The sequence below is a fragment of the Sceloporus occidentalis genome, unplaced genomic scaffold, assembly GCF_023333645.1.
Source record: "Sceloporus occidentalis isolate IW3139 unplaced genomic scaffold, rSceOcc1.0.p SCAF_17, whole genome shotgun sequence".
Taxonomy (NCBI): Eukaryota; Metazoa; Chordata; class Lepidosauria; order Squamata; family Phrynosomatidae; genus Sceloporus; species Sceloporus occidentalis.
In genome coordinates this window covers 14,970,629-14,984,418 of record NW_028316997.1, presented here as the reverse complement: position 1 = coordinate 14,984,418, position 13,790 = coordinate 14,970,629, and the positions used below count along the sequence as shown (strand labels likewise).

Genomic DNA, 13,790 nt, shown 5'->3' with positions numbered 1-13,790 from the left:
AAAAAATAGTTTACATGAATTAACATTTACTGGTAAAACTTTTTTCCTTCAGGGTCGTCTTATATTCAGGCTTTTTCTTTTTTCCTAAGTTAATATTCAGATTTTGGGGGGTCGTCTTATAATCAGGGTCGTCTTATAATCGAGCAAATACGGTATATCTTCAGACAGTGGCGTCTCCAGCTTTTATATTTAGGGGGGGCACATGGGGGGACAGGAACCAAAGTAGAGGGAGCAATTATAAAACGCTACGTATACAATATATATATATATATACATATGTATATATATATTCCCTGCCAATGCCACTGTCTTCCGATGTTTTGTAAAACCTGCACTTTGTCGTCTGCTGCTTCAAGAAGAAAGGAACTTCAGAAGGAATGCAGGTTTTACAAAAGACCACGCCTTACCCTATGAAAAATTAAAATATTTATGAAAACATTTGTGAGAATTTCCTTGAACGTGTGTTCCTCCTTTGGATTCCTTTAAAGGAATCACATTAAAAATTAAAAATATTTTTTTGCATTAAATTAAGGCCCTCTCTCTTAAATAAATCACTCTTTTTGGTATTTCATATGTCATATGAAATGGATTTTTCATATGTCATATGAAACAAATTTTCATGAAACATCTTATTGAAACAGATTTAAAATGGCATTAAAGGTACACCTATCCCCTGTGTAACTTTATGACCACTTTTTTGGCACTTTCCTAAAGTTCTGTTTCAATTAAAAGCACACTTTTCTGAAGCTATGAATTCCATGACCGTGGGTTGAAGATCTTGCTGTCTCTGGTGGAATCAATTCCTGAGACAAAAAGATCATTTTGAGATATCTTGGAGTTTCATACAGGTATTACAGAGACTGGTACTGCATCTATGGTTTCTTTAGCTCTAGAATGGTGGCAGGGCCGGACTGGCCCACCGGGATACCAGGAAATTTCCCAGTGGGTCGGCAGGTCCATGGGCCGGGTGGCCTGGAGACCAACATTCAAAACAGCCGCTGAGCGGCTGCGAGCGGGATTGAAAGCCGCCGCCGCCGGCGTCTAATGAAATTAAAGGGGCTGGCGTGCACGCACAGCGCAGCCCAATGGCCGTGCCTCAGCTCTTCGTCCCACCCCTTTTAAGACGTGCATACACGCCGGCCCCTTTAATTTCATGAACGGCCGGGGGGGGAGTGTTATATGGGGGCATAAGGCTTTTCTGGAGGCAGAGTGCCCCATGGTATGCCTTTTAACCCCCTTTATGCCACTCTGCCTCCAGAAATACCTTATACACCCCTATATGCCACTCTGTCCCATCATATGCCTTTTAACCTCCTACATGCCAGAGTGGCCTTGGACATTTCATGTATTACATGTTTAATAAAAAGAAAAAGGGCATCTAAAAGGATTTTATGAGAATAGACAAATATGTAAGGCATTTCAAGTCTCTTTGGTATGATGCCCACATTGTATGTAGCATTAGTTGTTTCTGATGCTCTGTCTGAACTAATTACTGCCACTAGTGTCATCAGTCAGTGTGCATGCGGGTATGCTGCAGCCCTATGACAGAGCCGTCATTTGGCTGCACACAATGATCCGAGGGCTCCCAATAGGATTCCAATGATTGCTGTAGAGGGGAACACCACAGGGGAACCTCCTGATTGCTGTGCTAGGGAGCTCTAACAAGTGGTGTTACCAGTAACATCCCAGTGGTTCCCAGTGCTAATAGAGGAAAATGGGGATCTTTATACATTGTACACTAGAGAACAGTGCAAAAAATGTCAAATTCATGTAATAAAAAAGAATAATAAGTAAAACAGAAATCACATGGTATCTGTTTTTTTTTTAAAACCCTCTCCCATCCCCTACAACGCTCCTAATAATAACAACAAATTTAAATATACAAACATATGCTTAGCTGACTTTTTTTTAGAAAAAAATATGGGGTAATTTGAATACAATGGAAGATACCACTGAACATAAAATATTTTTTACAGTCTTATTTCCTGACTAAGAAATGAAAAACAACATGCAAAATTTTTGTGAAAAATAAAGTTGTCTGGAAGAGATTGGAGATAAAATGGCCCTACTAAAATGCCTTGGGTTGTCTTTCAGTAATACATAATTTTATGAAGTTGCTATTGAAGTAGCTAGAGTTTATAGTAAAACAGAGTTTTAAAAAGGGATGTGCAACTATAATGTGCCCTATAATGGTCAAAATAGATTAAAATATTCTGCATATAGGGTAATTCTAATTGGACCTAAAATAGTGCAATTTCATTAACAAATTTTGGGTAGTTTTTCTCATTTGCTCTAGCTGTGTACAACTTATATACCTGTAAAACTGTGTGGGTACATTAATTGAGCAAGAGGGGCATTGTGGATGAACATAGTAAAAACAAGAAAATTGCTGCTGCCCTATAGTGTAAAAAAAAGCCCTGGGCCTTTTGAAAGATAAATTCATACTATACCTCTGAACAAGTTAATTGATTTGGGCATGTGTTAACAGTCACTGACAAACCAGATAGCTCACAGGAATATGACACACATGGATAAGCTGGATCTCTAAAAGTAGCTCCAATCTAAAAAAAATGAAAAGGTTGAGTATTAGAAATCTATAAAAAAAACAATCTTTGTTCGAAGTATAAAATGTAATGTTGGAAATAGTTATTTAAAACTGCAAGTATAATGGGCTACAATATGTTTTTCTATGTATAAAATGTATCACAGTTTTAGTCAAATGTTTTTAATGCTGAGCTCCAAAATAATGTAGTACATCTGACAAAACAACCACTAATAAGCAGATCTATTCATCAATTTCATCTTTTTTAAGTATTTAAATCAATATTTATAACCTCTTTGTGCAGTAATATAAAATTTTTCTAATCCATATATACCGATCAGTCATAACATTATGATCACCTGCCTAATATTGTGTAGGTTCCCCTTTTTCCACCTAAACAGCCCTGACCCATAGAGGCATGGACTCCACTAGATGTCTGAAGGTTTTCTGTGGTATCTGGTATTGGAGATGCTCTGACTTGAGTTGTCTAGCCATCACAATTTGGCCCTTGTCAAAGTCGCCCAGGTACTTGTGCTTGCCCATTTTTTCTGCTTCTAACACATCAGCTTTGAGGACGAAATGTTCACTTGCTGCCTAATACATTCCACTAACTGACAGGTGCCACGAGAACAGGATTATCACTGTTATTCACCTGTCAGTGGTCATTATGTTATGGTGGTGTATATATATATATATATAATGTAACTTACATAATTATTATAATGGCTTTGTCATCAAGTAAACAAGCAAAACATGTGGAAGAATAATAATATTTTTCCTTATCTTTTCAAAAGCTTAAATAAATGCGCCCGTTGTCCTACACAAATGATGGCTGAGAAGGGGGAAAGGCTAAATTTTTTCTACAGCCTTTCGTTTTTTCATTTTTGATGTTTTACTTTCAATTTTGCATATTACCACTAAGAATTCTAAAGTAACAAGGATTTGAGGCAACATTTATACCTATCTGTGCTCATTTTATGTATTTCTAGAATACTTTTTGGTTATAGACATAGGTTGTTAATGCTTATTGAGTAAGTTGTTGGCTTTTTCGTGGGTCTTACGATTTGATCATTTGACAAACTGAAGTGTTTACGTGAAATTATTTAATTTGATGAATCAAAAATTTAATTATTTGTTTCATTAAATAATTGTCACAAATAATATACAATTTCAAAAACAGTCCGATCACAAAAGGGGTTAAATGTTTAACTGTATAAATTGAGACACTATCTGCTTTATAAATTATATTGAAAGTCCTAGTACATCTAAATGTGTTACCTCATACTCTGTGTGATTAAATCGACAGGTCACTGGCACTGTTAAAAGAAAAATGTTATTAAAATATATCCATAGTGAGGGTTTATTGTGCAAATTAATGTTTTGGCGATTCCTTTAATTAATTTAAACATAAACATATGTTATTCCATGATTATATCTATTGTATAGTACACATGTAACTTTTGTATGGTTACATTATTTTTATCTTATGTTAACAGAAAATGTTGGGTTTGCCAAATATCCATAATAATAGAGAGAAAAAATAGGTGTGTATATATAAATGTATTCAGCATGTATACATATATTTTTTTAAAATCTAATAACAAACATGGTGGGAGTTCCTCTGTAAAGCAGAGTCTTTTAAACTAGATTCTAACCATACCTCCTGTCTGTTTAAGATAAAATGAATGTATTCAGAGGCAATAATGGTTCTTACACAAAATATGTGCTGCTCATTAAAACATAATTATAATTTGTATACATACCACAGTGTCCACAACATGATTTTCCTAAATTTAAAGATGGCTTGTCGAATACTATTCTTTCATTTTCGTTACAGGCTATGTCTTGCTCACATGGATACGGAAAACACTCCATCTGTCCTGTTTTTCCATTACATTTGCAAACTTCACAGCCTATAGACCACATATCACCAGGCTGCACACAAAGCACAACCATTAGGAACATATTTTGTGGTTTAAGTAATTTGCACCTTCATGATGTTCCATGCTCTCATGAAAACAATGAGCTTTAAAGCCTACTAAAACATGGCATGGAAAGGAATATGGGTAAAGTGTACACTGGTGATCATGTGCCTCACAACAGAGGAAATGCCTGAGTGTGCCAATGTCATGTGATTGCTGTGATTTAAAGCATATCACAGAAGAGCGACCACTGTTAGGGGTTAAAATGAGAGCTAAATGTTAATCAATTTAAAGTATAAAATACTTACATATAATATACCTCCAGATGGTCCACAGCATACTGTTAAAATGTACAATTTATAAGAATTGATCTATTAAATAGTAAGAGCACGTTTAACGCTAACAATGACACTATAACATAAGTTGAACATTTCAGGTATTTTAGTTTAAATATTTAAGACTAAAACAAAGTGGAGATTTGTTAAAATAAAGATATTTGTATTTTATATATTCCAAGCAGTAGCGTACCTAGCGGGGGGCAGGGGGGGGGCTGTCCGCACCGGGTGCCGCTCATCAGGAGGGGGCCAACTTGCCGGCACCCCTCCATAGACGGACAGTAAGGTCCGCCGCTGGAGGAGCAGGCTCGCAAGGGAGCAGTATCGGAGGTCCTTAACAGACCTCCGATACCGCTCCCTTGCGATCCGCGGGGCAACTGCTGCTGTGTGCCGGGGTTTGTTGTCAGATCCCGGCGCACAACACTGAAGCCGCGCCCACCTCTGAACCGGAAGAAGACAGAAGAGGAGTGAAGAGCAGGAAAAAGAGCTGAATGCTGTAAGGAGAAAAGAGGAAAGGTAGGAAAGCATTCAGTGAGAGTGGATTGGTATGTGTGGATTAGTATATGTGTGGATTGGTAAATGTGGATTAGTAAATGTGGATTGGTAAATGTGGATTGGTATGTGTGGCTTGGTAAGTGTGGATTGGTATGTGTGGATTGTGAGTGATGGGTGTTATGCTGTACCATTGCCAATGTCTTTTTCATTATATAATTAGGCTCTAAAAGTACATCATAACTCCCATCACTCTATACTGTTCCATACAGTGGCAGAGCTGGTGGACAGAGGCCTTGCACCCCTACCGCAGGACTCCTGAAAGGTAAGTGAACTTCAAAGGGGGGAGAGGGTAGATAGTTAGTAGGGGGTAGATAGGGAGAAGGGAGTGAGAAGGGGTAGATAGGGCAGAAGGGGGTAGATAGGGCAGAAGGGGGTTGATAGGGCAGAAAGGAGTGAGAATGGGTAGATCGAGAGAAGGGAGGAAGGAGGGTAGCAAGAATATTGAAATAAAGAGTCAGAATGAGAGAGAGAAAATGAATGGATTAATGTGTGGATGAATTGGTGAATGAGTGAGAGAATTAATGAACTTGTGAGAATGCATCAATTAATATGTGTAAATAATTTGTGTGAAAGAATAAATGATTGTGTGAATAAATTGTGTGAATGAAGTTGATCTATACCTGCAATGCTATGTTTCCGTACATTATTATTGTATACCTGCAAATACGGGATTTGTATGTCTGATTCTATGCCTCCAGTGCTGAATTCACATGTGAACAATAATAATAACAATATATATATATATATATAATTGCTAACAGCAGTCACACTCCTATCATGCCCAGGCAACCAGTACATGCTAGAACCTGGGTATGCCTGGACGTGATAGCTGTTAACAATTTATATATATATATATATATATATATATATATATTAATATTGCTATTTTATTTTTTTGTCCAATTTTGATGTGTTACTTACTTTTAATAAAAGTGTGAGATTTTGTTATGGTGTGGGGAGGTCATTTTCGGTTTTGGCCAAGTAAATGCTGAATTTTTGGTTTCGGTACAGAATTTTCATGTTGGTGCATTTCTGCTAAGCCAGACACTGAAGTGGTAGGCCTATACCACATCAGTATTTGCAGCATGCGCACACTGTTTGGTAGGCCTCATATTATACATTTGTATTATTTGAGCCTGAGACTAGCTTAGCGCACCGACATTTTTTCTTTTCCCTGTTTGCACATATTTGAGGTTGTTGGCTCCTCATTAGTCTGGTTGCAGCTTGCTGTCCAGGGGTTAAATGGGAGGAGGTTTAATCGCACCTCCCCCAACACATTAATAAGGTTTTGGTAGCAGTATACACTGCTTTGTGTGCCCACTATGTAGGAGGTGAGAGTAGGATCTCACCCTATTGAGAGTGTGCCTTGACGTGGCGGGTGAGCTTAATTATGCTTTGGCCAATTCATATAACCAAAACCTCTCATTTATATTATGTTTATATATTTGTTGCCAACTTTATTAGGGTGAGAAGTGCAGACAGTATTTTGTTTTTTCTATACCACATCAATGTTTGGCTTAGTATATAGTGATAGGGGTTATGCTACACTATTGTCAATGTCAGACTCAGTGTATAGTGATAGGGATTACGCTGTACCAATGTCAATGTCTGCCTCATTATACAGTGATAGGTGTTATGCTGTACCACTGTCATTGTCTGCCTCAGTATATAGTGATAGGTGTTATGCTCTACCCCGTGAATGTCTGCCTCAGTATATAGTGATAGGTGTAATGCTGTACCCGTCAATGTCTGCCTCAGTATATAGTGATAGGGGTTATGCTGTACCCTCGTCAATGTCTGCCTCAGAATATAATGATAGGTGTTATGCTGTACCACCTTCATTGTCTGTGCCATTATATAACGATAGAAGCTATGCAGTTTTAAAGTACGCTGATTCCAAGGGATTGATCCTTGTGCATCTACTATCCAACTCAGAAATCCAATCTAGCTACAAGAATACCCTTGTGAGAATTGTATGGTTACAGGTGGATGGAGGAGCATCAATTGATCTGTGGTATATTTGTCTTGGGCATACTTTTGATGGGTTCTAGTTTTTTTTCCAAACATTTGACATTAGGAAACAAATTGTATCTATTGTCCTAAAGACTGCTCATAAAATTAAATTAAGTCAGACTAGATAATTATGTTCTTTCACAAATCACTTACCATTCTGACCTGGTGATGTAGTAATGGAGGAACCGTTAAAATGCAAAAAGTACATTTTTATTTTTAGATTAAAAATAATAATTGTTGCAGCAGACATTTTAAAATACAGAAGACATTAGCATTAGTTCTTTAATTAGTATTTTGATAAATCTACAAAAGTAGAAATAATATTACTTTAGAAAATATAAGGTTTATTCTCAAAGAAAAAAAGGAAAAATGACTAATAAAAAAATATATATAGTAGGTTTAAATAATCTCTTGACAAATGTCTTTAAAGTGGAAGTCCCTCTTGAAGTATTATAACTGCTCAATCATAAAAAACAAAGGCATAATATTAAAGTGATGCGATTCTTTACCTATGGTAGGCTTTGCCGGTATTACTGGTCCAGCTACTATTAATAATATTTTCAGAAGTGTAAGTGAGCTTATTTGGTTATTTATTCATGTATATGTAATATTGCTACATGATTGTGCAGTTTCCTGCTATTAATTATCTGCCAATATACCTATGTTTTTTATGTGGATGATTTATTTAATGGCTGCTTTTATTTCATTTTTCTAGTAAAATAAAAGATTTTTATATTGATCCCAAATTTTGGACTGCCATTTTTTATTTCTTTGAAATCAGAGTCCACTTTTTTTCAAAAGTTAAGATATTTTCAACACAGAGATAAGCAACACTGATTAATTGAGCAGCAATTGAATATCAATAGCTAATTGAATAACAATTCTCTATACCATCCATCTCTCTACCCTACAAGGGGATGAGATTAAAAAAGGATGCATTTTATCACAGTTAAAAATCTGGCCAATGTATTTTTTTATCTCATTGTTTTTCCTTTGAAACCTATACAATGACCTTTCAATTGTGTGAAAAATGCAATTCCTTAATAACCATCTTTCATCAATTACTGTGTACTTAACTCCTTCAAAGGCATTTTCACAATTGTAGACAACTTTGTGTCACCTTATCAATTATATATTGTTTTTTTCTGAATGAGTGGGGCTTTCTTTTTAAACTATATTCCTCTGTAAAATCCATTTTTAAAAATGTTAAAAAGCCACATTATTTTACAGTTTTACCTCTTATAAATTGTAAACAGCTAATGCAAATGAGAAAGTAGAACTCAGAATATATTCATATACCTGTGAGTTTAGATACATTTGATATGCCTATGATTTTCATATATTTTGGCAGTTTTAGGAGAAATATTAAAATGTGTGCATATTTATTTTACAAATTGTAATATTTTCAAATTTGGTATTCTGTGCCAACCACTTTCTCTCCTTCTAACCTCTTCCGCATCTTCTTGTTCATCGTATTTTACCTTCCCTTTTACATCTTCTCTATTTTATCTTCATCAGGATTTCCGCGGATATATCCTGGCGCGAATATCTGCCAAAATAGTGGCACTTGATGACATTCTCTTGCCTGATCTTGCAATCAGGTGAGAGGATGTCAATGAAAGCAAGTTACATCATCTCCCCTCATTTAAGCATCAGCCATAACCTGGCACCCTAAGGTGAACTTCCACCAATATCGTGGCACTTTTGGTGCTGTCTTCCCATTCAACTGTAGGATTGGGCCAGAGGACATCACTAGAAGAGACGGCATTTTGGTGGAAGTGTGCACCAGGTTATGTCCGATTCTCCAATTGTGAGAGAGGATGTCACCAAAAGCTGTTGCCAAAATGGTGGCGCTCACTGAAAGCGTCACCATTTTAACATAAGTTCGCTCCAGGCTATCTCTGAAGAGAGGCAGATGAAGTTAGAAGAGGGAAACATAGAAAGTGACAGCATTTGGCCCATCCAGTCTGCCCAATCTCTGAATACTTTCGTTAGTCCTTGGCTTTATCTTATACCTAGCTTAGCCTTATGCCTATCCCATGCTTGCTTAAACTCCTTCGCTGTATTAACATCTACCACTTCTGCTGAAAAGCTATTCCATGCATCCACTACCCTTTCAGTAAAGTAATATTTCCTCTAGCTTAAGACTATTTCCTCTTGTATTAGTAGTATTTCTCCTTTTAAATAATATCTCTTCCTTTATCATGTTGACTCCCTTTAAGCATTTAAATGTTTCTATTATATCCCCCGTCACGTCTTTCTTCCAGGCTATATATGTTAAGATCCTTTAACGGTTCCTGTTAAATTTTATCCTGCAATCCATGAACCATTTTCATAGCCCTTCTCTGATCTTTTTCCAGCATATCTATATGCTCCTGGAGATACAGTCTCCAGTACTGTACACAATATTCCAAGCGAGGTCTCACCAGCACCCCCCTAACAAAAAAATGTATTTCACAAATTTTAAACTGTGTGTCAACTGGAAAAAACTAGGAATCTGAAAAATAAGTTATTAACTTATAAATTAATAAAATAAGTTTAAATAAATAACATTTACTGAACAGATTTGGTCATTTATACACTGAGCCAGACATTGACAGTAGCGCATAATAACCCCAAATTTTAAACTGTGTGTCAACTGGAAAAAACTAGGAATCTGAAAAATAAGTTATTAACTTATAAATTAATAAAATAAGTTTAAATAAATAACATTTACTGAACAGATTTGGTCATTTATACGCTAAGCCAGACATTGTTGTGGTAGACCTGTGCCGCCAAAACAACCTGCATGTGCCGCAGCTGACCATAAAACAACCTGCCTGTGCCACTGCTGCCCCTTTAAGAGCCTGCCTGTGCCATCTCTGCCCCAGAAATATCCTACCAGTGCCACCTCTGCCCCTGAAGCAGCCTGCCTGTGCCACCTCTGCCTCTGAAGCAGTCTGCCCATGTCACCTCTGCCCCTGAAACAGCCTGCCTGTGCCAACTCTGCCCATTTAGCAACCTGCCTGTGCCAACTCTGCCCCCCCAAAATGCCTGCCTATCCAATTTCTCCACCTAAACACTCACTCATTTCATTCACTCATTCATGCACCCATTCATTCACTCTCCCACACCCTCTTACCTCTCTTGCAGATTTCACTGGTCCTGGGGCCGGCCGAGCATCTATGGGGCCTGACGGACGCCTAACATGGGCACGCAGCTGACCGCTGTGTCGTCCGTTAACAGTGTGAGAAAACTCTTTTCCCGCCCAGGGGGAGCAGAAACCTTGGGGAAAAAGCGTTCTCTCGCACAGTGTATGGATGCCACGGTGGTAATCTGTTAGGCGGCCATTGCAGCACCCCCTGATGAGTGGCACCCAGGGTGGATTGCCTCCCCCGGCCCCCCCTTTAGGTATGCTACTGTTTTTCCATATTAAAAGCCAGTTGCCAGGGCTCTGACAATTTTTCCAGTTTACATTAAATCATTTGCTATTTGGCTTATCCCTCCAGGAACATACCTGTTAAAATTTTTCTGTCATCAGCAAAAAGACATACCATCAAGACCTTCTGCAATATCACTAATAAAAATAATAAAGAGAATGGATCCAGGTGCAGATCCCTGAGGGACCCTACTGGTAACAAGACCTTGCACCGAATATACTCCATTGACTACAACCCTCTGTTGTCTGTCACACATCCACTGCCTAATCCATTCAACAATATTGGCATCAAAAACCCAGAGATTACAATTTATTTATAAATCTTCTATGTGGAACAGTGTCAAAAGCCTTACTGATATCTAGATACGTAATGTCTACTGCACCACCTTGATCAATTACTTTAGTCACCTAATCAAGAAAATCAGTAAAATTAGTTTGTCATGATCTTCCTGAGGTAAACCCATGTTGTTTTTGATCTTGAAACCCATGTGACTTCAGATATTCAACAATCCTATCCTTTAACATAGTTTTTATTGATTTCCCAATACCGATGCAAGACTTACTGGCCTGTAGTTGCTGGACTCCTCCCTACTGCCTTTTTCGCTAATTTCCAATCCTCTTGGACGACTCCCATTACCAATGATTCATGAAATAAACCTGTTAATGGTTTTGCTAGTACACCACCAAGCTCTTTTAATAACTTGGGATGTATCCCACCAGGCCCCATCGACTTATTTCTCTTTACCTTAGACAACTGAAGTAGAACCTCCGCCTCGATAAACTCACATATATCATGTGTCTTTTTTCCAAACTGAGGTCCCTTTCCTTCATTAAAAACTGAAAAGAAATATTCCTTGAGACCTTTATCCTCTTCTACATACCTTCTATTGTCTTTAATCTCCTTGTTTTACTTTCCTTTTCTCATTTATATATATATATATCTAAAAAATCTTTTATCTCCCTTTTATGCTGACAGGTCAATTCTCTCTTCTGTGTGTGATTTGGCAGCTCTTATAAATAGTTATGCCTCTTTTTCCCTAATCTTATATATCTGTCCATCTTCCTCACTTTTTTTTGTATTTTCTAAAGGCTAACTTCTTTTTTTTTTACTATTTTGGCCACTTCTGCAGAGCACCACAGCTGTTTCTTTTGCTTACTGACCAGCCTAATACAAATTTCTGTTACCTTCAATAATTCAACTTTTAAATAATCCCATTTCTCCTGGACTCAATTTATATTGCCCCAGTCTGATAGTGACTCCTTTACACATAATTCTCCTTTTAGAAAAGTCAGCTTTTACTTAAAGAAGGCACCTTAATATTGGATTTTAAACCTGAAAAGAACATCTGTAAACTTTCATTTCCACTACAGAAAATAAAATATTACTTTAAGATGGTAATTTCAAAGCTTTAGCATTTCAATAAACAGTATTTTTATATAGATGGTATAATCATTTAGCTGTAACGCCACCTGGATAACCTGTGAAAGCAACATGTTTTATGGTTTGAAAAGGGGCTTTGAGTGTAGTGAGATATTGTCCTTTGTGAGTGCCAGTCACACAGAGGGTTTTCCATTATTGTGGTAATTTAAGGCATCAAGATGTTTGTTTCTCTTTTTTTAAATACCCTTAAAACACCATATTTCCATTTCTCTTTGAAGTCTGTGTTCTCATTCTATGTTTTACTATTTTGTTTTATAATAAAAGATTAGATGAGGCTACAAACCTTGACTTATAGAAGATGACCCTATACCATGGAACACAAAAAAGGGTGGAATTAAAAATGAAAGTAATCTAATTGTAAACTAATTGTGGTTATTTAAGACATCTAGTGATTTGTGCATTGTCATTCTATGATTTATTATTTTGTTTTATAATTATAGATTAGGTAAGGCTACAAACCTGGTCTTCTAGAAGATATCCCTATAATATAGAATACAAAAGTGACGTAATTAATAAATGAAGCCATATTTTTTCATGTTCATGAGAGCAAAGTTTTGAGAACATAAACATTTCTATATTATTTTTGAACTTGTATATATATATATTTTAGATAGTTGCATAAAGCAAAATACAACATTATTTGACCTCCAGTCTATTAATGCATTTTGATAAAGTGTATTTTGTTCTCTATTAGGCAATACCATTACAGAGGTCTAAAACAAATTCTCACAATATGTTTCACAATTATACCAAAACAAAGTACACCGGAAAATAAAGACTGTTTAGATCAAGGGTTCAACTAACTCAACATACATTGAAAAAATTTCTATGGCTATAAAATGTAATATTTGTTTAAATGTAGAGATTTTATAAGTGTTATTCTTCTTGTGTTTTGTTTTAGTGGGATTTCTTCTTTTTGTGAGTGCCAATCATACAAACTGCTATGAATAATCATCATATATCTAGTATGTTACATACAACTTTTTAAGATATCATTAAGAAATTCACATTTAAATGTAAAATTTTCGTCTATGAAGAATCACTATTTGTCTAAAATTGTCGTTTTAGTTTTAATTATTGTGGTAACATACTTGGACCGCCATATGTTGTTTCTGCAAAAGGAAACACAAAACAAGAGTAAATAATAAAGAGTTGTCCATTTTATAATGCCTTTGATCATAAGGATTCTAGTTTTCAATATTGTATACCAATTTCAATACATATATTACATTTACATAGATGCATAAAAAAATGCATCTTTATTTGACCTCTAGTCATTTAACGCATTTTGATAAAATGTATTTTGTTCTCTATTAGGAAAAACAATAACAGAGGTCTAAAGCAAATTCTCACAATATATTTCACAATTTTACCAAAACAAAGTACACCTGAAAATTCAGACTGTTTAGATCAAGGGTTTAACCAACTCAACATACATTTGAAAAATTGATATGGCTATAAAATGTAATATTTGTTTAAATGTACAGATTTTGTTAGTGTTGTTCTTCTTGTGTTTTCTTTTAGTGGAATTTCTTCTTTTTGTGAGTGCCAATCATACAAACCG

At 36.2% G+C, this 13,790-nt stretch overlaps 1 protein-coding gene across 1 annotated transcript in view; it reads right to left on the bottom strand.

Moving 5' to 3' along the window:
- LOC149302876 (laminin subunit beta-4-like) overlaps window positions 1-11,512 on the bottom strand; it is a 74,138-nt gene extending 62,626 nt beyond the window's left edge. The window contains exon 1 of the mRNA XM_089482084.1: window positions 11,349-11,512. Coding sequence (XP_089338210.1) covers window positions 11,349-11,512 — 164 coding nt within the window. The remainder of the gene's footprint in view (window positions 1-11,348) is intronic.
- Window positions 11,513-13,790: the final 2,278 nt, after the last annotated feature.